The 26716-nt window shown below is 41.4% G+C and overlaps 6 protein-coding genes and 2 long non-coding RNA genes across 10 annotated transcripts; 4 read left to right on the top strand and 4 right to left on the bottom strand.

Moving 5' to 3' along the window:
• Positions 1-156: 156 nt before the first annotated feature.
• On the bottom strand, positions 157-12243 carry Wdr33 (WD repeat domain 33). Of its 2 annotated transcripts, none has more exons than XM_089865949.1 (11): positions 12131-12243; positions 5412-5652; positions 5261-5329; positions 3525-3725; positions 2761-3292; positions 2622-2700; positions 2296-2501; positions 2164-2223; positions 1641-2087; positions 1273-1575; positions 157-1195 (listed from the first exon to the last, which is right to left on the bottom strand). In XM_089865949.1, the coding sequence occupies exons 1-11, from the start codon at positions 12202-12204 to the stop codon at positions 192-194; spliced, it is 3216 nt and encodes a 1071-aa protein (XP_089722075.1). In that variant the 5' UTR covers positions 12205-12243; the 3' UTR covers positions 157-191. The 2 variants fall into 2 exon arrangements, with proteins under 2 accessions (XP_089722075.1, XP_089722076.1); XM_089865950.1 differs by lacking the exon at positions 12131-12243 and adding an exon at positions 5919-6075.
• ATP7 (copper-transporting ATPase 1) lies at positions 6495-11218 on the top strand. The gene is made up of 2 exons (XM_089865948.1): positions 6495-6899; positions 7480-11218. Exons 1-2 carry the CDS (start codon positions 6615-6617, stop codon positions 10852-10854), a joined length of 3660 nt encoding a protein of 1219 aa, XP_089722074.1. The 5' UTR covers positions 6495-6614; the 3' UTR covers positions 10855-11218.
• A 2027-nt stretch (positions 12244-14270) lies between the features above and the next one.
• Positions 14271-15220, bottom strand: LOC149702147 (uncharacterized). 2 transcript variants are annotated; one of them, XR_016381707.1, is made up of 4 exons: positions 14863-15220; positions 14611-14771; positions 14452-14557; positions 14271-14368 (listed from the first exon to the last, which is right to left on the bottom strand). It is a non-coding gene; the product is annotated as an uncharacterized LOC149702147 (long non-coding RNA). The 2 variants fall into 2 exon arrangements; XR_016381706.1 differs by having other exon boundaries at positions 14452-14771.
• LOC149702148 (uncharacterized) lies at positions 14674-18243 on the top strand. Its single transcript, XM_089865954.1, has 9 exons — positions 14674-14779; positions 14851-14942; positions 15050-15140; positions 15200-15355; positions 15410-15560; positions 15626-15840; positions 15909-16195; positions 16371-17774; positions 17834-18243. Exons 1-8 carry the CDS (start codon positions 14735-14737, stop codon positions 16579-16581), a joined length of 1248 nt encoding a protein of 415 aa, XP_089722080.1. The 5' UTR covers positions 14674-14734; the 3' UTR covers positions 16582-17774; positions 17834-18243.
• LOC149702149 (uncharacterized) lies at positions 15414-15993 on the bottom strand. Its single transcript, XR_016381704.1, has 2 exons — positions 15863-15993; positions 15414-15787 (listed from the first exon to the last, which is right to left on the bottom strand). It is a non-coding gene; the product is annotated as an uncharacterized LOC149702149 (long non-coding RNA).
• Positions 18244-18638: 395 nt separating the features above from the next.
• Positions 18639-19332, top strand: LOC149702150 (uncharacterized). Its single transcript, XM_089865957.1, has 2 exons — positions 18639-18922; positions 18981-19332. Exons 1-2 carry the CDS (start codon positions 18678-18680, stop codon positions 19192-19194), a joined length of 459 nt encoding a protein of 152 aa, XP_089722083.1. The 5' UTR covers positions 18639-18677; the 3' UTR covers positions 19195-19332.
• Positions 19333-20696: 1364 nt separating this feature from the next.
• On the top strand, positions 20697-22511 carry LOC149702151 (putative glutamate receptor). Its single transcript, XM_089867070.1, has 8 exons — positions 20697-20756; positions 20832-20926; positions 20989-21079; positions 21157-21312; positions 21371-21521; positions 21578-21792; positions 21869-22155; positions 22214-22511. The coding sequence occupies exons 1-8, from the start codon at positions 20697-20699 to the stop codon at positions 22509-22511; spliced, it is 1353 nt and encodes a 450-aa protein (XP_089723196.1).
• A 100-nt stretch (positions 22512-22611) lies between these two features.
• On the bottom strand, positions 22612-26371 carry LOC149702152 (uncharacterized). Its single transcript, XM_089867071.1, has 11 exons — positions 26033-26371; positions 25741-25944; positions 24888-25645; positions 24780-24819; positions 24607-24683; positions 24235-24307; positions 23994-24158; positions 23762-23930; positions 23483-23700; positions 23115-23422; positions 22612-23056 (listed from the first exon to the last, which is right to left on the bottom strand). Exons 3-11 carry the CDS (start codon positions 24938-24940, stop codon positions 22846-22848), a joined length of 1314 nt encoding a protein of 437 aa, XP_089723197.1. The 5' UTR covers positions 24941-25645; positions 25741-25944; positions 26033-26371; the 3' UTR covers positions 22612-22845.
• Between the last annotated feature and the right edge of the window lie 345 nt (positions 26372-26716).

The raw sequence follows: 26716 nt of genomic DNA on the forward strand, positions 1-26716 counted from the left end.
ATTATATTTGAATTCATTTAGAAATGAACGTATAAGACAAATTTCGACACGTATTAAGATTGCCACGTTGGCTTGACCTTTAAACGACCTTCGAATCTGAAACTGGCGCGATATGTCGATAGTAAGTGAAATAAACAAGACCATAGACACTCGATGTTCAGAAATTGTACAATAATTTAATGAAAATGACATCAAAAATTGGGGTTTCCTCTCATATTTCCTCTGTTCCCTCGAAAGTGGCCCCTAAAAGGGCGATTAGGAGGTCCGCCCCTTTGAGGGCCCATCATTCCGCCGCCGCGGCCCCCACCTCCCCCTCTATTCATACTATTCATGAAACCTCTGGGGCCCGATGGGGCGCCGCCTACTCTATTACCCATGTTTCCTAAATTCCCCCCCATATTTCCACCTCCTCGATTTGGAAAGCCACCTTGCGACTGATTAAAAAATGGTCCGGCTCCACCCATGGGTGGTCCACCGCCGCCACCACCACCACCCATATCACCGGGACCTTCGTCCCATTGCCTTTTCCTCATATTATTATCGGACATATCGTTAAAATCGTTATTGTCCATGAGCCCACCACCACCACCGCCGCCCATCATTCGATTTCCGCCAAACCTATCATCCCCGAAATTTCCCCCGCCACCTCCACCTCCAAATTGAGGAGGTTGCTGAAAAATTGGTTGAGGAGGTTGTTGTTGTTGGAAATTCTGTTGCGTCATACCACCTCGTGGCATATTCATAACATTACGATTAAAATTGGACTGATCAAAATCATCCACTCTGTTCGAGTTGCCGAACCTTTGATCGGACATGATATTCTGTTGTTGAAAAGAAGGAGCTTGTTGCATGAAATTAAATTGGGGGGGAATGTTGCGTTGGTTGTTGGGAGGAGGAGGAGGCGCGCTGTTGTTATTGCCGGCCCCCATTGTTGAAGAGGGAACGGTTGGCGAGTCTTTCGTGGTGCCGCCGCTCGAATCTTGAGGACGACCACGATTATTATTATCGGAATCAAAATTGGTGGCGTATTTATTTTGCCAGTCGCCGCCGCCACCACCGCGATCGTCCGATAAGGTTTGATTTAAAGCGGGGTTGTTCATGTTGCGATTATCGTTAATCGTCGTTATAGGAGCGGACGAAACGCCGACGTTAACGTTAGCCCTGGTATCTATTTGGTTAGCGTTATCGCCCTCGTCTGCAATTTAAAAGACACACATTCAAAAAAGACGCGAGGGTGCGTGCGCGCGTCTCGGGATTGGGGGGAAGACTTACTCGGTCTGTTACCAAGCAAGGCTTGCCTCTGCAACAACATTTGATTGCCCCTGGGCATAAAGGGCGTTTCGACTTTAACCTGCGCGGCCGATTGGTCCAGGGGCATTCTGGGGTTCATGAAGATATTCGATTGGGGTCCAAACTGATTGCCACCTTGCATTTGTTCCATATTTGGGGCTTGAAGCATGGAAGGTTGGCCCAAGGGCATAAAATTAGGACTAGTCGAAGATCCCACTCCCTGATTATTGGCACCCGGAAAATCAGATCGCGCCGATAAGAGATTCGTTCGATTTGACATATCCCCTACAGAATCAAATTGAATAAGGATGGCAATGGTTTCTTCCGGGAATGGGAAAAGGGTTACTTACCCATCAACACCTGATTATTATCAGGATTTCCTTGCATCATGTTGCTCGCGTGTTGCGTGTTATTTTGCATCATGGCTCCCGGCGTCATGTTAGGTACCATGGGTGTTCCTTGTAAAGAGGGTGGGGCCATCTGAGGCGGAGCACCCTGGGGTAATAAGGGGACGGGGGGCAATAACGAACCCATCGGAGGCGCTTGAAGAATGGGTTGTTGCGATTGGTTGTTCATATCATTGTTGCCAGCGTTAGGGGGCGGGGCCAAGAGTAAAGGCTGTTTATTTTCCATCCATTGTTGTTGGAATTGTCTGGGGATTGGTTTGGAAAAGGGAACTTTGCGACTGTGTTGAATGGAAGTGGCGCCGACGTGGACCGAGGCGTTGCCGTTTTTAACCACCGTGTCTTCGGAACCAAAGTCCAAACCAGGAATAGCGGGGGTAAAATCTCCGTCATCTATAGATTGCCCACCGAAATGTTGGGTCTAAAGTCCATTCCGGGAGCTCAGTTGTAATTGTAACGAAACACTTACCTTCGCCATCCCCAAAGACGTCTAGACCCATTCCAGGAATGATTCCGATACTCGGTTCATCTACGGAATAAAGTTCCAGTTGTTGGGGGCAAAGGTTGGGACGTAATTGGCTGAAAGGTTTCGTTTATTTACCGTATTCGGCCGTTTCATCTTGTCCCCGAGGAAGCGTATTTAGGTTGTATTTATCCCTCATGCGATCGCCGGGTCGATTTCGCGTCCAAAACTTACTGGTGTGATCGTTTGATCCCGTGCAGAGGATATGGCCCAAGGGATGCCAACCTAGCGACCACACGCACGATTCGTGAGCCTGTTCCATGCTGCCCACCTCTTTATCGGCGCTAAAACGACACAACGACGTTAAATAAAGGGCGTCTCATTGACCCCGAAGAATTCGCGAGTCAGAGAATGGGACAAGCTTGAACAGCCCGATAAGTAAAGATACGTAAAAGTCAATTTACCCAACAACCCAGAACATTACGGAGCCGTCAGATCCGCCACTAACGAACATTGATTCGTGTATCGGATGCCACGATATGCCTAAATGATTAAAAACGACTTAGGACCATTGAAAGGGAGAAAGCCGAGGAGATAGCTTACTGCAAGCCTCTTTCTTATGTCCCCGAAAGGTTTGTACTTCTTGGCTCATGTTACGAATGTCAAAAAGTTTTAGAAGGTGATCTCTGGAAGCGGTCAACATCCAAGTGCCATTCTGGTTCCATTTGACCTCCATGACGGTGCTCTTGTGAGCGTGGAGGGTGGCCAAACTCTGACCCGACTTTGGATCCCATAATTTGATTGGCTGTTGACTGTCTTTACTACCAGAAACAATCAAGGACTTTTGCGGGTGCCACGAGACGCACTTGACGTCGGCGCCGTGACCTCGCAAAATCTTCTCCTCGTGACATCGCAAAAAGTCCCAAATTCGGACGGTGCCGTCGTCCGAACACGTGACGAATTTCGTGTCCGTTGGACAAAAACTTAAACCCCTCAAGGGTTCTTTGTGCGCTTGGAACATTTTGACGTTGTTCATGTTACTCTGCCAGTATTTGACGTAACCCGAATGGTCGCCAGTTACCATCCAGATATCATTGTGACTCCAAACCATACAACGAACGGGTGAGTCGTGCGCCTAAAACACAGGCAAGAGGAGGGAAAGGTGTTTGAAATCATTCAAAGTGAACATTGCACTGTAGGGAGGGGATAAAGGTGGCTGAAAATATCCCCCATTAAACGTCACGCCCCCCCCCCTAACAAGCCTTCCACTCTGTAAAGTTTGCCGCCGCCATTTTGGTGGTGCAAAGGGGAGGAGTCATATTAAGCTACACCCCTCCAGCATCCCTCAATTGAACAATCAATCTTGCCTGGAGTATAGTTTCAAAATTGAAGGTGAGACCGTTCCATAGGGTGAATTCACCACTCGAGGCGCCTGTAATCAGTCGCCGACCTTCAGGCGTCCAAACTACGCAAAATATGGGACATCTCATCTTGTTTGTTGATGTTCGGACAAACTTGGTTGTGATAGCATTCACAGGGTTGTCAAGGTAACTCATAGGTGGCATTAGCTGAGACATAAAAAGAGTACATCAATCATTTCTTTTTCAATAAGTTTCTACTTGGAAATTATTATTACAGGGCCCCCACTGCCCCCAGACGAATTTCAAAGATATTTATAGGAATTATAAGTATTTTTTGATGGAAATATAGGATTTTATAGGACAGTTTTCCAGAATTATAGGATTATATAGGACACTAAAATATTATTTTTTTTAAGAAACACTACCGCAAACAGGGGCCGGGCAATTAGGCAAAATGTTCACAAACAACCCCCTCCATAGGAAAAGCGTCACACCCAACTTTGGAGGCTCGTAACTCTGTTTCTACTAGAGATACGGGGATGCCTTTTGAGTATGTTATAGTCCAATTTGTCCCCCATCCAACCATACTAAAAACTCAGGGGTACGACAAACAGGGGCCGAGTACTTCAGCAAAACGTAAACAATCAAACCCCTCCATAGGAATTGCATTAGACCCAACTTTGCAGGCTCGTAACTCTTTTTCTAGTAGAGATACGGGGATGTCCTTTGAGTATGTTATAGTCCAATTTGTCCCCCATCCAACCATACTAATAACTTAGGGCGACGACAAACAGGGGCCGAGATATTAAGCAAAACGTAAACAATCAAACCCCTCCATAGGAATTGCATTAGACCCAACTTTGCAGGCTCGTAACTCTTTTTCTAGTAGAGATACGCGGATGTCCTTTGAGTATGTTATAGCCCAATTTGTCCCCCATCTAACCATTCTAAAAACTTAGGGCGACGACAAACAGGGGCCGAGATATTAAGCAAAACGTAAACAATCAAACCCCTCCATAGGAATTGCATTAGACCCAACTTTGCAGGCTCGTAACTCTTTTTCTAGTAGAGATACGGGGATGTCCTTTGAGTATGTTATAGTCCAATTTGTCCCCCATCTAACCATACTAATAACTTAGGGCGACGACAAACAGGGGCCGAGATATTAAGCAAAACGTAAACAATCAAACCCCTCCATAGGAATTGCATTAGACCCAACTTTGCAGGCTCGTAACTCTGGTTCTACTAGAGATACAGGGATGTCCTTTGAGTATGTTATAGTCCAATTTGTCCCCCATCCAACCATACTAAAGACTTTGGGCTACGACAAACAGGTGTCGAGTAATTAAGGAAAATAATCGTGAGCTTATGGTATCGTCTCACTTATTGTTATTATGTTACTTATGATTTTTACACTAAACTTAAAGGCTCATAACTCTCGTTCTATTAGAGATACGGGGATCTCCTTTGGATATGTTATAGTTCTCTTTGCTCCCCATACAAGGATACTTTAAACTTGAGGCTACCTCAATATCGTCGTCAACTTATTTTTTGTCTCACTTATTGTTATTAGGTTACTTTTGATTTATGAAAATAAACTTTGCAGGCTCATAACTCTGGTTCTAGTAGAGATACGGGGATGTCCTTTGAGTATGTTATAGTCCAATTTGCCCCCATCCAACCATACTAAAAACCTCTGGGGGCCCTGTTATTAGAGGAATTGGAAAATGTTAAATACTAACTTCGGAAGAGTACCCGACATCAGGTTGTAAAGCTCTACGATCTCTGTAATCCCTTTGCCACGTTCTTGTCTAAATAATGATAAAAATATAGAATTTATAAAATAACCATTTAACTCTCATAACTAACGAACACCCAAGGACAACCGCTTACTTCTAAGTATTTGACGATAGATGCATTATAATCTACTGTTTTTCTGGCAACAGCTTTACGTAGTCTTTTACCATCAAACTCTATAGCTTGAGCGGCGTTAGCTTGTTGTCTAAATTGCTGATTATTTTGGAAAAAACCCGGAGATTTCTGAAAACCACCAGGAGTGAACTTGTTTTGAAAAAACGGTCGTGGAGTGGGAACAGTCGGGACAGTTACGTTGTTTGACTGCATCTTTAACAGCCTGTTGATGGAATAGTTGATTTTGTACGTTGAAAGGAATTTATTTTAACGTTTATATTAGTTTTCCAGAGTTAAACACAGCATTGACAACTCAAATTTAATTCGATATTTGACAATAATGGCCCGATTTCCAAAAAAAAATTTAACATTATCTAATCTACCAACCCTTGGCTAAAGGGTGTAAGATTTTCAATAAAATTAGGCCTAACGAAATTAAGGTATTTGCCTAGGTGTTGTTATAGTTCATTCAATTTAATATTAACTTACTAATTTGGCCTCTGGCCTATAAAATCAAATTAAACTACTTAAATTCAGAATAAATCAAATTTCAAATGCTTCGGGAATCGTAATCTCTAAAATTGTTAACTCTATCATAACATAGGTCAGTTCGAATCGGAGCTTAAGTTCGTATTCATCCAAAGTCGTCTGCTAAAATTTCAACAATTTCTCATTTCCTATAACTTAACAAATTAACTAATGAAGATGGACATTTAATTAATATCTTTTCTTATTTATAATTAAGGTATTTGTTAATTTTAGTTTGGCAGAGAATCTTTTATATTCCCGCACACTCGACTCCCTGTGACGTCACTCGTATTTGTGACAGATGGTGGTGCGAGTGGGAGGAGGATGTAGGAAGAGGTAGAAAAAGAAAAAGTATAGATAGATAGGGGGTTTAACTTTCATTAAGGCGATAGTGCTCGAATTGAAAGGGTTTTAAATTAATGGCTCGTTAATTATTGACTTAAAGACAGATGCGTAAGTATTAATGAGCGTTTATTAAAATTTACTCTTTGCCCTAAATTAATTTGCGAAATTAATGATCCTTTAATTCAAAATTAGGTCAGCTGGTGTACTACCTTCGAGTCGTCACGTATTTCTAACGCCGCGTTAATCCCATCAGGATATCTTTGAACGGGAAACGCCAATCCAACCTTAATCCTTGAAATAAATTAATTTTCAATGGAATCTGACGATATGGCTTTGACAAACGAGAACAAAGAGGGAAATAACTACTGCGAAATTAACGTCATCGGAATGACCTGCCATTCCTGCGTCAATAACATAGAGAAAACAATCGGAAATTTAGACGGAGTTAAAAGTATAACTGTCTCGTTAATGGATAAAAAAGCTTCGGTTGTGTACGGGAAAAATATTGTGACGGAAGAAGAGATACGCGATGCTATTTATAATATGGGTTTTGATGCTACAATTGTGAATAAGAACGGTGATAACGCTGGTGATACTGTAAGTACAAGTTCATTATGTTTGTTGAGTTCTCTTTGTTATAAGTGGTAATTTGCTATAGAATTCATTAAAAAGTTATTATAATATGTTGAATAAGTTATCAAAGAATTATTGTATGTTGAAAAATTCATAAAATAGTGACTGATCATTTCATTTGTCAAATGATTGATTGTCAGTTTCTTCAGAAAAACGTCATTGAAATTTGAAAGAATGATCAATATTTTCTCTAAAATACTATCCCGGAATAGTTAGGTTAGTTTAGGTTAGGTTAAAAAGAAAACGTAAAATTATTTGTTGTTAACATAAAAAAGCGCTTGGTCATTTATCAAACTGAAAGGAAAGTTATTAAAGAATTATCTGATATAGATAATAAATCTATTGAAGAATAAAACAATAGTTAATAATCCATATTGCGAGATAATTTTAGGCGCCAAGAGTTTCTAGGCCTAATTATCTAGGAAGTTAATATTTTGATGAATCACCCAATAATAATAGCGTGTCCAAACCGAGATATGACCTCGTATTTGGACCATGGACACACTATTAACGTGTTTTTTTATTTTTTTGACCATTTTTTCAGAAGCGCGAATTAGTTTCGTCCAATAACGACGATTCTATATCATGCGTGTTGTCGATCGAAGGTATGACGTGTCAATCGTGCGTCAAGAGCATCGAACAGACAGTGGGTGAAAAAAACGGAGTTAAACTAATCAAAGTATCTCTGAGTGAAAAACGCGCCAATGTTGATTACGATCCGGCGGTCATTAGCGCGGACGATATCGTTACGACGATATACGACATGGGTTTCGATTGCCAAGAAGTTAATGAAAATTTCGCGGACCCTTCTTCGAGTACCTTTATCCCCATGGTTAGCGTCTCTCCGCGTAAATCCCCTTCCAAGTCACCGTCCAAGTCGCCCTCGAGGTTTAGTAACGCGTCGTCGGACTTGGAGACTTGTTTTATTCACGTTTCCGGTATGACGTGCGCGTCGTGTATAGCCGCCATCGAAAAAGCGGTTTATAAGATCCAGGGCGTCAAGTACATTTTGGTGGCGTTGATGGCGCAAAAGGCCGAAGTTCGATACGACCCGGCTTACATCATGGCGTCGCAGATCGCCAACGTTATATCCGAACTCGGTTTCCCGTCGACGGTCATCGAAACCCCGATGGCGTCCCAAAACGGCGAGGTTGTCTTGAACATTACGGGCATGACGTGTTCCTCGTGCGTTCACGCCATTGAAAGTAACATTATGAAACGGGATGGCGTCATATCGGTTTCCGTCTCGCTGGCGACTCAAAAGGGACACTTTACTTTCGACCCCGACGTGATTGGTCCGCGTGATCTAATCGAGTACGTCAATGGTTTAGGATTCGATTCGACAGTCGTGACTGATAAAGCTTGGGACGTCAATTACTTGTCGCAAAAAGAGGAAGTGAAAAAATGGCGCAATTCCTTCCTGTTGTCGCTGGTCTTCGGCGTGCCGTCTATGATAGTCATGATGTATTTTATGTCGCTTCATATGAGTAGTCATAAAACGGCCATGTGTTGCGTCGTTCCCGGATTATCGTCGGAAAACTTATTCCTCTTTCTATTAGCCACGCCCGTTCAATTCATCGGCGGAAGATACTTTTACATTCACGCTTACCGTTCCCTAAAACACGGCATCGCCAACATGGACGTCCTGATCATGCTCGCCACCAACGTCGCCTATTTTTATAGCGTCATCGTTGTCTTGTACTTTATGTTCGTCAACGCTCACCACAGTCCCAAAACCTTCTTCGAAACGCCACCCATGTTGCTGATTTTCATCTCTTTGGGCCGTTGGTTAGAGCATATCGCCAAAGGAAAGACGTCCGAAGCCTTGGCCAAATTAATGTCTTTACAAGCCACGGAAGCGACCCTCGTAACCGTCAACGAAGAGAGTTTCCAAGTACTAAACGAGAAGACGATCGACGTGGATTTGGTGCAACGAGGCGACTACCTCAAAGTCATTCCGGGCGAAAAAATTCCCGTCGATGGGAAAGTAGTTCACGGCACCTCGATGGCGGATGAATCTCTCATTACCGGCGAATCGTTACCCGTGGCGAAAAAACCGGGATTGCAAGTTATCGGCGGTTCCGTGAACATGAATGGAACCTTCATCATGATCGCCACTCATACGGGTCAAGATACAACCTTAGCGCAGATTGTTAAGTTGGTCGAACAAGCGCAAACTTCCAAAGCTCCCATTCAACAACTGGCCGATAAAATCGCCGGATATTTCGTCCCGGCCGTTGTCCTGATCGCCGTACTGACCATCGTCGTTTGGGTCATCATCGGATACGTTAACGTCGGCATAATCCAAAAGTTTTTCAACTTGCCGTGGGACGATACCACAAACTCCGAGATTATATTTCAATTCGCCTTCCAATGCGCGTTGACCGTCCTGTCCATCGCTTGTCCCTGTTCCTTGGGCTTAGCCACCCCGACAGCGGTAATGGTCGGCACTGGTGTCGGAGCCACAAACGGTATCTTAATCAAAGGCGCCGAACCGTTGGAAACCATACACAAAGTGAAAGCCGTCGTTTTTGATAAAACGGGGACGCTAACCCACGGCGTACCCTCAATAACCAGTATCAAAATCTTCGTCGAAGAAGGAATTTTCTCGTTAGCCAAATTCTTAGCCTTGGTTGGAACGGCCGAAGCCAATAGCGAACACCCCATCGCTAGCGCTATAACGAAATTCGTCAAAGATACCTTCAAAGTTCAAGGCTTGGGTCAATGCGACGCCTTTCAAGCTGAACCGGGTTACGGATTAAGTTGCGTCGTAAATAACATCGAACCAATGTTATTCTCAACGACGGAAATCGAGGCCTTGGTAACCAAGAAGAGCCACGTTAAAAGAGCGCCGAAAGACGGCGTTCTTATCGAAAGATGTTTGGAATTAACCAGTAACTTGGCTTCGTACCTCGAAGTAAATCTAGAGGGGCCCCTAATAAATACTAACGATGTCCCCGCCACTCGCTCTTACAATATCCTTATCGGTAATCGCGCCTGGATGACGCGCAATTCAATTACGGTTACCGACGAAGTGAGTCATCTAATGGAAGAACACGAAAGTCGCGGTGAAACGGCCGTCTTGGCCGCCGTTGACGGCATCCTTATTGGGATGGTGGCCGTAGCGGACACCGTTAAACCCGAAGCCCATCTCGCGGTCTACACCCTCAAAAAGATGGGTCTCAACGTGATACTACTTACCGGTGATAACCGTAAAACGGCGGGCGCCGTCGCTAAACAAGTCGGCATAACCCAAGTCTATTCCGAAGTCTTACCTTCCCATAAAGTTAAAAAGATCCAACAATTACAAGAGAAGATGAAAGTGGCCATGGTCGGCGACGGGGTCAATGATTCTCCGGCTTTAGCTCAAGCCGATGTGGGTATCGCCATCGCGAACGGAACGGACGTGGCGGTTGAAGCGGCGGACGTGGTACTTATAAATAACAATCTCTTGGACGTCGTTGGGGCCATTGACTTATCTCGTTGTACTGTCAAGCGAATTCGGCTTAATTTTTTATTCGCTTGCATTTATAATTTCTTCGGTATTCCAATGGCGGCCGGCGCCTTTCTACCCTGGGGAGTCGTCTTAAAACCCTGGATGGGTTCGGCCGCCATGGCCTTGTCTTCCGTTTCCGTCGTTTGTTCGTCTTTGATGCTTAAATTGTACCGTAAACCGGACGCGACCACCTTAGAAACCCCGGAGTATTTCGAGGCCTTGAGACGCACCATGTCCGAATGCGACGAAGTATCTATTCACGTCGGATTTAGCGACGGGGTCCCCGCCCGCGAACCGAATGGTTCTATGCTTAGCGTTAATCTTAGTCGCATCTTAAATATCCGACACGCCAAGTCGGGATATCAAAGTGCCAACATATCGTACGTCTGTAGTTCAGACGATGATTTCGGGAAAACGAAGTAACTAACTCTACGCGGTTCTTGGTAAGGTACTATGACGCGTAGAACAAGATAATAAACGAAACTTAATTAACAATTCTTCCTAATTAATGTATAATGACCTTTTAAAAAAAATATAAACTACCCTAGGATTTTTTCAATTTTTATAAAATCTATCAAAGCATATCCATGATATTTTTGAATGTTTGCAAAATGATATTTGCAATCGTTTAATTTATAATTTTGTGTAACATTTTTTTTAACCATTAATGTTTACGTTTGCAAAAAAAAAAGAAGTACCTACTAAATGCCAGAATCAAATATTGTATAGTATTTAAAATGGAATTATTTTATTTAAACTTGGTTTGAAATTAAATATTTTCACTTTATCACGTTTTTGTGTTTTTTGCCTTATCTACGCCTACTCGATTATTTTTAAAGCTGGTGTCGATGTCGGCGATATGTCAGTGCAAAATGGTAATGAAAATACTGTTTCGCGTACTTGTATCACAAAGTAAACCCTTACAACTCAACCATCAGCCTAAAACACCTGGTATCTATTGGAGGGTAGCGCTGGTATACGGGTTTAATATTTTCGCGAGCACCATTCTCGCCATATTATTTTGCGTAAATTCTTCCCAAGTATTTAGCTTTAACGACAGACTGACTAAGGAACATTACTTGGGGAGAGGTTTTATTTTAGGCAGAGAGCCAAGTGGGGTGGCGTGTTTACTGTTCCCAGGGACTTATAAGGGTTATCTATCTTGGCAAGGGAACTGCGTGGACTTCATTCTTTTACCTTCTAGAAACACTTAAGGTTCGCGTTTTAATTTTCTAGAACATTTTAAAAGGAGCTAACCTAAACGTCGTTCAACGATTATTAACACTAAAACTTCACCTTTGATCATCTGCCATCAGTGAACTTGAATTTTATATATTTATAAGTGAACAAATATTAAACGACGTACGTATAATAATATTCACCTTCTGTTTGTTATTTGTATATCTTAATAAAAACTACAACGTAAATAATTTTTTTTGCTTGCGCGTGAACTTTAACTTATTAAAAATTAATGGCCGCCTCAACTGTAGTCGTTAAATATTCGTAGACTTTTGCTACCTTTGCATTTTAAGAGTTCTCATTTAACTTAACGTTCGGTCCAAGAATCAAACTCTTATCAAATAATACTGAATAAACGTTCCCTAGCTTTAATTTCTTATTGTTAAAGTAACGGCAATGATTCGCTCGTCAAGATAGGCCTAGGCTTTGGCTTATTAATATCGAAACAAACATATCTTACGATTTAACTTTATCCGAAGATGTTCCTTGTTGTGAATTGACTTGCGCTTCATCTTGAACTTTGTCTGTTTCCATTATTTTTTACTATCCCACTTAACTTTAATAACAATTAAAATTCAATAAACCATTCAACCTTACATAACTAGCATGACTAAAATTCTTTCAAATAATCTGGAATAAGTTTTAGCAGACGACTTCAGTTTTAAATCTTGTTACGAGGTCTGGAAATAAGCTAGACTTCAGAGATTGAAAAAAAAATTGTCTGCTAAATAATAAAAACAAGCTGGAGTTATCGTATTAATGTCTATCGCACCCTGATCACTTTAACAGGGTGAAGAATGTATTTCGACCAAATTCCGACTCTTAAACATATCAGCGTTGTCAAGCTAGCCGAACTATTATGGTGCGGCAAGACAGTGTCGAATATCATACTAGACGTAATTCCTAAGCCTCAAAGTTGCATGGACATAAAGAAAGAACATTTACAACCAGGAATTAAAGCCATTCGTAAATGGCTAGGGGAATTAGAAATTCCGTCGTCCATGCAAATGGAATCTAACCGAGTGATCGAACCTGTCGGTTGTCAACTCATCGACTGGTTCAACCACTTAAACTTTGAATTTAACGGAAGTAAAGAGCATTACGAAATTGTGGCTCAAAAGTACTACATCGAAAGGCTAGTCTGGACCAACTGGGGCGTTATAGATAAAAAGTCCAGCGTCAAAGTCATTTTAAAGAACCCGAAAATATCTGTCGAGAAACGGTACCAGCTGGCTTGCGTATTTTGCCTCGATTCCGAAGTTGCCGATTTATGGGCGCAACTTAAGCCTACGCAGAAAGCAAACTTTCTGACGCCCCAAGGAATCGAAAATTTGGACTTGTCCGGTGAAATAGTTCATCCGCTTATCATCTATTGGTCATTTTTAGTTCAAGGCCATACGGATCGAATCGTCTCCTGGGAGGAACGCGGTAAAAACGTCAACGAATACATGGTCGAGTGGTCAATTAGAAACAATAATCACGACGCCTTCGTGTACTTTTGGAATAATTTAACCGACGACGAAAAAACGGACAAGATCGGGTACTACGCCGACCTTTGTTCGACTTGTAGCGCCAGAAAAACCATCACCAGGGAGGAACCACTAACCCGGGAAAGGAGATTTCTCTACGTCAGTGACCCGGCAAAATTATACTCCAATATGAACGCTTATTTAACGCGACAGTTAAATGAACAACAATTAAAAGAACTCTTAACCAATAACAGTTACAACCTTCTAATGAGTTTCTTCCTTAATTGGTTACACCACCATCATTTTATCCGTATTATTAACCAGTGGGATTCATTCGAAGGTAACGAACTGGCCAAAGTCCTCGTGGGTGTCATCGAAAAAGACCCTTCGCCGTACGATTTAAAGGATTATAAACAATGTATCGAGATTTTAATCAAGAAAAACACCACCGTTTTCCGCCAAACCCTAATGTTAAGCAACTGCAGAGCCTTTTGGAAGTTGTTCGCCATTAGGGACAGTGCCATATTGAAGTTGGTCCTCAATGTTCTGAACACGAGCGAGAAAACCGAGATCATCAAATCGCAACACGGAGTGGCGCGATGCAGCGACTTAATTATGAAAGGCGAATTCGACTACTTGGATCTTTTCTTGGAGAACGCTTTAATCTTCGACGAGGACAAAGCTAACTTCAGAATTAACATGTTTCAAATGTCGGATTCTTTGTGCAACTACCTACTGATGGAGAACAAATTTGATTGGTTCGTTCGCTTCGTTCAATGGTCGGGCGTTAGCGAGGAAGAAGTGGAACATTTCAAAAATGATTTAGTCGAAATGGGACATTTGTACTTTCACTTGAAGGTTCTCCTTTTGAATCATTTCTCCTTGGAATCTTTCGTTAACTTTGTCACGTGGTGTTTCAGCGCCGACCAACAAAGAATCGCGGAGTTCAAGGAAGAGTTGATAGAAGACGAGACCGCGCATAGTTACTGCGCGCATTTGGTGCAAAAAGACAAGCGTGATTTGGCGATTGATTTGTTAAAATGGTGTGGAAAAAGCCGCGACGAAGCCGAGGCCATTTTGCAGGATTTGTTTAAAACTTTCGAAGCCATTCGGGCCGAACATTACGCCGAAGATGACGAGGTGAACATTGATGACGTTCGACGATACAAGCATTAAAGTAGAACCAGGATATTATGATTCGAGATCGGTCAAAAATGTTCCAATTGTACCTATAAAGTTATTGAAAAATATTAATTTATAGACTTTAATATATGAACTTCTGTAAATGCAAACGAAAATAAAATAATGACACCTTGACGTGTCCAACTTTGGTTTCGTACGTGTCAAAAACAGGAATTTCGTTATCTCTCGGGTCTCCTTGGAAATTTCTCCCCAGACTTTTATTGTCTCACGCGAAGCTGTTTTCTCGCATTAATTAATATTATTTACTGCGAAACTAAAATAAACTTACCCTACTTAATTTAGCCCAAAATGTCTCAAATCAATCGGATTTTTCTCGCGTGAAAGCCAGCAGGTGTGAGCCCGAGTACGGATGAATTCAATAAAAATACCTGGTATTATTTCAAGATCGTGCCATGAGTAACGTCACTAGTCATTTTGTCCGTTTCACAGCTGGAACGGTAAGTAATTGGAAATAAATTTGAAACAAGGCCAGGAGAAAATTGAAATTCTAGCTATTGTTTATGAAAAGGTTCCGTTTTACTTTGAAAAAATTGACGACGTTTACGAAGGTCATCATGCCGAGATTCTTTACGCCTTCTTGCGAATGTTCCCAGGTTTACAGTTAAGTGTTACATCTTGTCAACAACTATGGTTTAGAAACAAAATCCCCAATGGAAATGGGACAGAATTGTAGATTTATACTTACAAAAGCTAGAGAATGTTTACAGGTACAACTTATCCTTGTTCGATGGTGTCGATTATGGTCGATACGATGAAAGTGGCAGCGCGACGGGTCTATTCGGGGACCTCCTGAATAACGTAAGCTTCACGCTCTTCGAGGCTCGCTTAAAAATAATCGCAATTCGCGTTGGTTTCAGAACTCAGATATATATTTAAATCCAGTGGGAATTCACGATTTATTCGTCGAATTGGCCGACATGACAAATCCAGTCAGGACCGTCACTTGGAAAATTCTGGGTGTCGAAATGAATGAAACTTGGCATTTACGAGAATCTTACGTGTTTTCAAAACCCGTAAGGGAATGTTCAATTTAAAAGAAAAACCTATTTTAAGTACTTGTTAAACAGGTGTGGATCTCAATTTTCGTCTCCATCATTATTTTTTATTGCGCTGTTAACGCAATTCGAATAATTGCCACGAAGGCCTATTTTGGGATTGAAATGTCGTGGAAAACCGAGAACATTCTGTTCGAACAAATATCGATTTTACTTCAAAAAGGTGCGTATGTCAAAAGTTCTTGAAAATTTAATCTATGTACTTTTGGTTATATTTTTAATCGAAAGCTTCCGCCGTGGATTCTCACGTCTTGGAAAGATTGTGTTGGATATCTTGGCTAATTCCATCGGCTTTCATCAGTTGGGCCTGTTGTTCCAGCCTACTTTCAAGTCTGACTCTACCAGTCATGCCCCGATTACAAGAGACATTTCAAGACATTCTAGACGACCCTAAAGTTCAATTATTAATTTTAGATAACACGCCAGCGTCACTGGCAATGAAAGTACTTCATTATTCCTTATTACAGTTATTTTGAAGGGGCAGTTTATTAAAGTTGGCGTCTCGTTGAAGACCTCCTTGGATCCCGTACAGGAAGAGGTTCTAGCTAGGTCCATTCAAAATGGATTACTAGTCGCGTACGAGGACATGAATTTGCTGGACAGATTGGCCAAGGCCGAGCGAGGTGAGCTGGTCTTTCTTTTTCCGGTCGACATTATCATGGAAGGAATTTCAGCCTATGGGTTGTGCGAATACGTTTCCGACGTCCGGGTTCCCGAAACCGTCATTTTTGACCACTCTTACGTCTATCTGACTCGAAAAGGAATGGATCAACGACTCAAGAAAGCTTTCATTTTCGTGTAATTGCGCGTCTAAGACACGGGATTGAAACCTTGCCGTAGATCAATCAATATACTTAACCTAACGCGCTGCGTGTACGGTGTTGTTCGGGGATGTTTGACTTTGGTTGCCGGCAAGGTTTTAATCTTTTATTTTAGTGATAAGTTCTTTAAAGTAATTCTTGTTTAATTTCAGCGTCACCTCTCTGTCGGAATCGGGTATAATGGCTCAAAGAATCGCCACGGAAGCCGATAAGGGATACCAATGCGTCCCAAAAGTGAAGGCCAAGGAAAACGCCCGATTATCCTTTCGTAACGTGGCATTTTCCTTTCAAATTTTACTCGTGGGTACGGGGTTGGCATCGATCAAAGTTGTACTGGACGTTTTCTTTTATTTATATAAATAGTTACGTTCGAATTGTCATTGTTTTCTTTTTGCAATTATTTTTACCGATACGCTAAATAATTGCTCACGAAGGTGTCATTATACGACTTTTTACTCTCGCGTTCACCAACCGGCGAACCCAAGTTGCGATAGATATGGCAAAACTGGGAAAAACAAAAAAAAAACAGATAACGACCAGTGAGCACGAAATTCCACAAATTATAATAATTACACTCGACTGTATACCGCGTAATCTATAAACATGGTTGTGTGAAAATAAACCACTTTTTGGCATGTGACAGTAATTTGATACTAATTTTTTTCCACATTTGGTCGTATTCTATTTCAATTTCGTATTCCAGCCTAACTCGAATAGTAAATAGGTCGTAGTGTTTAGCAGGAGCCATTCGACGGAAAGTTGGCACCGTTCAAACTTTCGTTAATTTGTCGTGCTTCTTTATAACTCGTATTAATTAGGCACGCGATTAAATATTAGCTTAATCCCAATCACAGACTATGATTAACTGAGTGTAGCTTAACAATGGACAATATACATTGTGTATAGAAAGTTAAGCGGAATTTCATGGTCAAACGCGGCAGAATATAGAAACTCGATTATAATCGTGCACGACATGTTTTTGGATTTGAAATAGCGATCCAGAACTAAAATTGATACCTCCTTGTCGGAGTGCGGCATCTAGTTCTTTCAGGTAAGCTTAAAGCCAAACCTTGAAGTTATAATCGACAACAATTAATAATGGGCTCGTTAACGCGTTTCATTTAATTATAACGAAATTCCACGCGTCAATATTGTTGTTTATAGATAATATGTGGGCCACAACTAAGCGGCCCGGAGCGGAGGATTTTGTACGCTTTACAGCGTGCGAAGTAAAAAAATTGGCGAAAATTTATTTTGTAATATTAGACACTTAGATCTTCATGTTAAAATTATCAATGAATTAAGGTGCCGTGGTACTTCGAGGAAGCGGGAGACGGTGGCCGTTACGAGGGACATTTAGCCCTAGTGTTTAACTCGTTTCTTCAAGTATTCCCTGTTCAGTTGAGTATAAAAAGTGATATAATCCCGATAAAGTTGGACCCGAGTCACAATTCGTTGTGTACAGGTTCAATGTTTCCATGTCAAAAGCAATCGACTATGGAAGAATGGGGGGAAACGGAACAGCCACCGGAGTTATTGGAGACATTGTCAATAATGTAAGCTATTTCACACGTTGCATTTTGCTTAATCCAAGATATTTTACGGTTCCTCGTAGAACGCTGACATATCGCTTAATCCAGTGGGGGCAAATGAAATGCTGGTCAATTCCGCGGACTTCACTCCACCTCTCGGATACGACAGTTGGAAAATTATCGGCAGCGAACTAAAAGGAAAATCGCGTTTCGAAGGAGCCTTCGTTTTTTCAAAAGATGTATAAACTATCGTAGTTTTTTCATTGGCATTTCCATAAATTACACTAGATCATTTTACATCGTGCATCATGGTGGCCGACAGCTAGCAGCGCGTGGAAAAGGACCAAAACATCCTCCGATAAAAATAAAATTAATATTTTACCCTTAGGTCTGGATAGCAATTGCAGTTTCGGCAATCTTATTCTCCTGCGTAGTTAACGTAATCAGAATAATTGCCACAAATCCGTTTTTCGGAATTCAAATGTCATGGACCAACGATAGTATCCTGTTTCACCAAATCTCGGTGCTTTTGCTTCAAGGTACAGTTACGAGTTACAATAAAGGATAGGAACTTAATTGCAATTTCGATTATAGGTCCGTCGGTGGATTCGCACGTTCTGGAACGAATGTGTTGGATCTCTTGGATATTCCCGTCGGCTTTCATCACCTGGGCTTGTTGTTCCAGTCTCCTTTCGACTCTAACTCTGCCAGTCACGCCTCGAGTACACGAGACTTTTCAAGACATTATGGACGACCCCAAAGTTCAGATCCTTATATTAGACAACACACCGGCGTCCCTCGAAATGCAGGTGAGAACTTCCGGGTCACTTTTCCTAATCGCCCAGCTTGGGTGACGTTTTAATGGATCTCTGTCCAAATCTTCAGGGCTCTTTGGACCCCGTAGTCAAAGGGGTCTTACAAAGAGCGATGGACAACAATCTTTTCATCGAATACGAGAATCTGGACATGATGGACATGTTCGAGAGAGTGAAATCGGGCGAAGTGACCATGCTTGTACCATACGACTTCTTGATGGAAGGTATAAACAAGTTTGGAATTTGTGACGCGGTTAAAGACATCAGAGTTCCCGAGACAACCGTCTTCAAGACGTCATACGTTTACCCGATACGGAAAGGAACCGACACGCGAATCGCCGAAGCCTTCTCTTTTGTGTAAGTACACTCCAAATAGTTGCCATAAGCTGTCTTTGACGCGACGTTTCGATTTCAGGGTGTACGCTCTGGCGGAGTCCGGCATCTTCACTCAAAGCAAGGCTCGTGAAGTGGTCAAAGGCGCTATATGCGTTCCCAAGCTACAACCAGAACAAACGATCGAAAAACTGTCCATGTCAAAGTTGACCATCGCCTTCTGGTTCCTCCTCGTGGGTTTGCTAATTTCCATCGTGATAATCATGTGCGAGGCTACAATTCATCGGCCAATTTAAAGCGAACCTTAAACTGAAAGTAGAAGATGACACTGAAATATCCCGCCATTACTTTTGGATGACACGAAACAAGCGGGAGCTTTGCAAGCAAAATACAAAAATTCATTTATTTCATACTCAATAAATATTCCCCGCGACCATCTCTTTAAAAAATATTCAAACATACAAAATTTCACGAAAACATTTCATAGACTAATTTTATGGTAAGAGTTTGCTTAAATACAAGTGATACGTCTCATAAACCAAAGTGGAGTTAATTCCAGGGTTTAAGCCACTTTGAAAAAAAAAATATTTCAGATGATAATTCTTTATTTAAATCCAATTGCCAAGCGTGTCCGGCAGATATAAATGTCTGAGAAAACTTAAATACACATTAGAATGTGGAATGTTTAATATATGGTTTCGGGCACTATAGAAGCACTTAATTCTTATATAAATAATGAAAACAATTTTGCAATTACAAAAGTTGCGGGTATATCAATCGATTAATGGGTAACCGCGCCTTGTCGAAACCACGTTCACGATCAAATGGGGTTTGACACGGAAACCATTAAAGCCGAATGCGTATTCGTGGACAAACAGTTGTTGTGTACAATTTAGCGTGCTAGTAACTGACATTCGTATTTGACTTCTTTGTAACTTTGTTTTCGTTCGACTTGAGACGGCAATGAGCCGAGATTAAAGCGTTCAAAGGCAGTATAGACTGGTCGCCTTTCACGCGTCATAAATGACCCCAATAGCCTGGGCTAAACTAGAGGCTCCTATAGAGATTTTGCTAGTCTACCTCGAAACGCGCGCTTCGACTTGGCGCCTGTTCTTGGATACGTCGCAAACATTTTATAAACAACTTCAAATAATTGCTTGACTTAATACATATGATGATTGTCAATAAATATTTTCACACGCAAAGTCGGACCCGCAATGAACGTTTTTTTTACAAACACGAATCAAAGCCGAGTACGGGTTAATTCTTCAAATGTTAGCTCGAGTTAGATTGCTTATATAAATCCTATTAGAGAGCTTGAAATCTCAATTGAGTTCGACTTTCATCGATTATAATCGTGTACGTCGTAATCGCGGTCACAGCGAGCCATAGACTGCAAAATATGGTAATTAGCTTCTCTATTAATTAGTCACGCGATTACCTATTAACCCCTAGATTATAATTAACAGTTCGTAGAATAACAATGGAAATTACGCGTATTTCTTAAGGAAGTTAAACAGAATCGCGAGGTTAAACTCCCGTGTAGTAGCGACTCAATTATGGCCGAGCACGAGACGAGTTTTGCGTTTGAAAAAGCGATCCAGAAGTAAAACTGATACCTCATCGTCGTGGTGACGCATCGAGTTCTTTCAGGTAAGTTATAACCGACACAATTGATCATGGGCATCACTAGAGTAGTCCCTTAGCACTAGTTAACGCGTTTCATTTAATTATACTCTTTGAGCGGTTTAGTTTGCTAGGAAATTCCTAGTCGTCAATATTGTAGTTTGCAGACAGTATGTGGGCTACAACTAAGCGACCCGGATCGGAGGATTTCGTTCGCTTTACAGCGTGCGAAGTAAGAAATTGGTGAAAACTACTTTCGTAAAATTAGACTCGTAGATCTTGATGTTCAAATTATCGATGAATTAAGGTGCCGTGGTACTTCGAGGAAGCGGGAGACGGTGGCCGTTACGAGGGACATTTAGCCCTCGTGTTTAACTCGTTTCTTCAAGTATTCCCTGTTCAGTTGAGTATAAAAAGTGATATAATCCCGATAAAGTTGGACTCGAGTTATTTCTTTTGTACAGGTACAATGTTTCAATGTCAAAGGCGGTAGACTACGGAAGAATGGGAGTGAACGGAACAGCGACTGGAGTCATTGGAGACATTGTCAATAATGTAAGCCGTTTCAAACATCGCATTTTTCGTAACTCGCGAGAAAATCTAAGTTTACGGTTTCGCCAAACCCCTTTTAGAACGCTGACATATCGCTTAATCCAGTGGGGGCAAATGAAATGCTGGTCGATTCCGCGGACTTGACCCGGTCCATCGGATATGACAGTTGGAAAATAATCGGCAGCGAACTCAAAGGGAAATCGCATTTCGAAGGATCCTTCATTTTTTCAACTGATGTATCAGTTTCGAAGATTCTTCGATAGAAACGCGTAATAAATATTTCTTTACCCTTAGGTCTGGATAGCAATTGCTGTTTCGGCGATATTATTCTTCTGCGTAGTTAACGTAATCAGACTAATTGCCACAAAACCGTTTTTCGGAATTCAAATGCAATGGACCAACGACAATATCCTGTTTCACGAAATATCGGTGCTTTTGCTTCAAGGTATAGTTACGAATTACAATAAAAGAATATGAATTTAGTTGCAATTTCGTAAATAGGTTCGTCGGTGGATTCGCACGTTCTGGAACGAATGTGTTGGATCTCTTGGATATTCCCGTCGGCTTTCATCACCTGGGCTTGTTGTTCCAGTCTTCTTTCGACTCTAACTCTGCCAGTCACGCCTCGAGTACACGAGACCTTTCAAGACATTATAGACGACCCCAAAGTTCAGATTCTCATATTAGACAACACACCGGCGTCCCTCGAAATGCAGGTGAGATCTTCCGGGTCACTTACTTTACTCGTCCAGCTTGGGTGAAGTTTTAATAGATCTCTGTCCAAATCTTCAGGGCTCTTTGGATCCCGTGGTCAAAGGGGTCTTACAAAGAGCGATGGACAACAATCTCTTCGTGGAATACGAGAATCTGGACATGATGGACATGTTCGAGAGAGTGAAATCCGGCGAAGTGACCATGCTTTTACCATACGACGTCTTGATGGAGGCAATAAACAAGTTCGGAATTTGCGACGCGGTTAAAGACGCCAGAGTTCCCGAGACAACCGTCTTCAAGACGTCATACGTTTACCCGATACGGAAAGGAACCGACACGCGAATCGCCGAAGCCTTCTCTTTTGTGTAAGTACACTCCAAATAGTTGCCATAAGCTGTCTTTGACGCGACGTTTCGATTTCAGGGTGTACGCTCTGGCGGAGTCCGGCATCTTCACTCAAAGCAAGGCTCGTGAAGTGGTCAAAGGCGCCATATGCGTTCCCAAGTTAGAGCCCGAGGAAACGATCGAAGAACTGTCCATGTCAAAGATGGCCATCGCCTTCTGGTTCCTCGTCGTGGGTGTGCTAATTTCTGTCTTGATAATCATGTGGGAAGCTAAAATTCATCGGCCAATGAAAGTGAAACGAAAACTGAAAAAACAAGATGGTATTCTCAGCAATAAGATGCGTCGGCGTTCCCCCATTTTCAACTCATTCTTGTAAAGTGATAGTCGTCCACGTCAATAAATCTTTCATTAGAAATACACCGTTACCTAACTCTTATAACACGAAACTAGTTCAGAGAACTTATTGAGGGAAAAAGACACGACCATCACTAATTATCAAGTTATTGTATAAAAACAATGGAGACGCAAAACCTTTCTTACACTAATTTATAAAAAGGATTTCTGTAATTACATTTTCACGCAGTGTACTAAATAAAGCTATGTTTAAACAACAATGTTGAAGAGTATTTCAGTAAAGACAATGACTACTGACGCTGATATCATTAAGTAGAAAGGAGCGAAAGAATTTACCGCACCGGTGACCTATTACATTAAGCTACTTTGTTGAAGATGATCTCGGTAAGTAAAACGGCTACTGACGCTGACATCAGCGTGAAAAACCAATAGAAAGGAGCGATGACGCTACTCAGTTCCAAGTCAACGACGCTCTTCAACGGTTTCCTCCAAGTAACGTATTCAATGGGATAATGGAACACAAAATCCAGATACTTGAAAACTTCAGTTTCGTAGATCGGTCCCATACTGCCATTTAATATTCGTCAAAAACGTTCATGTCGCGATATAGTTCGCCTACACTAACCTCAGTTGGCCGTTTTCGTGGCATTGAAAACTTGAACGGATCCAAGAAGCGTTTTGAAAAATGTGCATGTAGTCGAACCCAATTTCCTGTTGCGATAAGTAAAGTCCTCCTTTATCCACGAAGAACTCTTTCGTCTCTTGATCAGCGGTCATGAGCCACGTCAGATGAGTGTCCGTTATGATCAGAGCTTTTTCGCCGGTAAGAATCGGAATGTATCCGTCAGAACTCAAGTAATCCATTAGAGAAGCGAAAATAGCCTCCCGATCGAGTCCATCTAGCCATTTCTGTACAACTGGATCCTCGGATGCCTAGAAATGGAGAAATGATGTCGCCATCATAAATGACTTGAAAAGGAGAATAATATTTACCAAAACTTGAAGATATTCGAGAGTTCCGCTTCCTTCAATCATTACAGGTGGAACTCCGGATTTAATCAAATCCGAGAGGGTGTCGATGTAATTGTAACTTTCCGTCGTGAACTCGGTCCGCAAGAAACAACCCAAGAAAAACAAAAGGAAAGTCACTCCGATAAGCCACGACGCCGCCAGTAGACGACAAGTAATGTGGGGCAAAACCGTGCCAATGGCTATAACGGAAAGTTGAAGCTTTAACCCAGTTGGGTCCCCTTCAGGCACGATATGACTTACGTTCGGCGCACAAGAGCGAGGCGTGTTCCCAGACATTTTCCAGGGTCTCGTGGGCCATTTTCTTGACGACCTTCTTGGTGGGCAACGATTTGTACTTATTCATTACGACCGAGTGAAAGACGAGCAGAAGCGACAGAACGATTACTATTAACACCGTCAAGACGATCACCTAATTGGACGTGAAATGAAATTCGATGAATTTGTAAATCCATTCCCGTGAAGGAAAATTTACTGGCGTGTCCATGTTTATGAAGGACAAAGACGTTGACAAGACTCTCTTCGGGGCCGCGGACACGATAATCATCTTGGACGTGCTGAAGGGAGGGGTTGGACTGAAATATTCCTGTCGGCCCTCCAAATACGACAGTGGCAAGGGAAACATCAGACTATGAGCTTCCTAAAAGCGAATTAATATTACATCGTCACATTAATTTAAATTTACATAAATTTCAACTACGGAAGAAATCACTTACTTTCAATAGAAGAGGGTCATCGTACAATTTAATCATTTCAAAATATGGAACTTTATGACCTTCAAAAATAGCTCTAAAAGACGTCAACCAATTTCAATTACAATAGGGTACTAACGTAAGTTTATACGTGTCCATAAGTTAAACATTCATTTCTGGCAGCTATCTCCGAAAGGAATAATTTATAGCAATACACATAGGGAATGACGAACTTAAGTAGCGTTTATTACAAACTTATGATCATTTGAATATATATATAAATGACCGAGAGATTTTATAAAGCGCACTTGATAAACGCCAACTTTCTTTTAGCAAGTGCGCTTGCGTGAAAAAAAAGATCATTTATTATTATTTCAACTTCTGAGAAGAGTATACTTTATGTTGTATGTTCGTTTCGCGTAGTCCGCCGACATTTCGTAGCGGGACACTTGATTGGGCATACCCCACGTTTCCTGATAAGACATTAAAGCAAATTCCATCAAATACAAAACGACTTTTCGAGACGCCGCGACAGAATTTTAGCCGCAACGGAACGTTGACGAACTCACCTCAATTGTCGCGTAGTTTATAAGGCTCTCTTTCACGTACCTGTCATAACCATTGCGTTATTAAAATCAACGATAGAATTTCCATATTTTAAAAAATACAAATTTCACCTGTATTTAAAATAACGATCATTTCCAACCAATTCAAATTCCTCCTCCGCCATTTTTCGAGTTTCAAGAGGCCTTCACTAAGGTCCTTACGACTTGAAACTGTCCCTGCTGCGGATATATCGGATTTTATCTCAGTTAGTTTCCAAGTGTATATATATTATTTAATTGAAACGCCTTCCGTTCTAAATCACGCTATATATATAGTATCAAAAATGTACGCCGTTTTCTATTGGCCGCGAACTGTCAACAAGGCGTAATACTTAAGGAGAACTAGCTTCGATAGAAGGCTCTTTCGAGAAAATTGATTCAAACTCCTATAAATACGCCATTGGAAAGCTGACATTAATAATGCAAAGAATTGTTCGCAAAAATCTTGTCCCCGTTTATTAGGAATAGGTAACGAGAGAAAAAAAATTATTCAAAAAGTAAATATAATCACGCTGAAATGTTAGTGCGTGAGATACTGGGATACATTTGATAACGAAAGCCTTTATCTGCCTGGAATAAACACACTGCTGTTTTGAACACACTGATAGCTGAAGCTGGAATGGACTCTAATTGATCGAATTATACTCGGAGAAATTCAATTTCCATTTTCCCGCATTAAGCAACTATGTTGAAAAATATCTCAGAACGGACTATGGATAGTGATACCGACATTAGCCCGAAAAACAAGTAGAAAAGATCGATGTCGCTACTCGGGTACAAGTTAATGGCGGTTTTCAACAACTTTTCCAAACGACGTATACAATGGGGTTCTGGAACACCAAATCCAGAAAGTTGAAAACTTCAGTTTCGAAGATCGGTCCCATGCCGAAATTTAAGATTGGTCAAAGATGTTCAACTTTCATACCTTATACGAACATTGGGTAATACCTCTTGATCCACCAAGTTAACCGCACCCTTCCGTTAACCACGGCGAGCTTTTTTGTTGGAGCTTTAAGCGTCATGGTACAATTGAAAGAAATCTTTAAGCCTGTCGCAATTTGGAACATAATTGGAGATTTATTATTCCTTTCGCGTGAAGACTTAAACCCAGAGAAGGTGGTCAATATTCCTGGTAATTAAACAAAACCACGATTAGAAGAGTTTGTCTTTCAAAGGTTAAGCTTGAAAGGAAAGACGTTTTGTACGGGAATATATACCCTTTCTAAGATTGTATTCTCCTATAAACAGGCTCGCAACCCCTACCATTCAAGTTTGGTCAGTTTTACACCAGAGTTAATTCAACTTGAGGCAATTATTCTCCTAATAGAGTTCGTGGCAAAATAATAGGTTTGGTTTCGATACCTCGCGTGTTTCTCCCTAAATATACCTTATAAAAAATGGTTTATTCAAACTTTCCTAAATATACCTTATAAAACATTATTTATTCAAACTTTCCTAAATATACCTTATAAAACATGGTTTATTCAAACTTTTCTAAGTATACCTTATAAAACATGATTTATTCAAAGTTCCCTCGGGCTATAAGATTCCAACTTTAATCTCGTGTTAATCAATAAATGGATTTGCAAGTTTTTCTACGCCATCTTAAAATAACTTTGGAATGACGCATCGTAAGTGCAACACCAAAATAAAAAAATAGATATTCTAGTAAAACGAGTTATTTTGTAGTAGTAGCAGTAGTAATAATTAAAGAGCGTTGCCCATTGATGTCGCAATATTTCAACTTGAGAGTTTTATGGGGGGCGTACGCTACCGAACCAGAGGAGAATTAAGTCAGATTGCATCACAGAACGTAAGACAACAGAGTTAGAAACACGTGCCTAACAGGCTGCCGGTTCGATCGAAGACGCGTACGCGAGAAGTCAAACTCAGCAGACTCC

This window comes from Phalangium opilio, unplaced genomic scaffold, assembly GCF_054372755.1.
Source record: "Phalangium opilio isolate 3A_F unplaced genomic scaffold, DU_Popi_V2 ptg000017l_1, whole genome shotgun sequence".
Lineage (NCBI taxonomy): Eukaryota > Metazoa > Arthropoda > Arachnida > Opiliones > Phalangiidae > Phalangium > Phalangium opilio.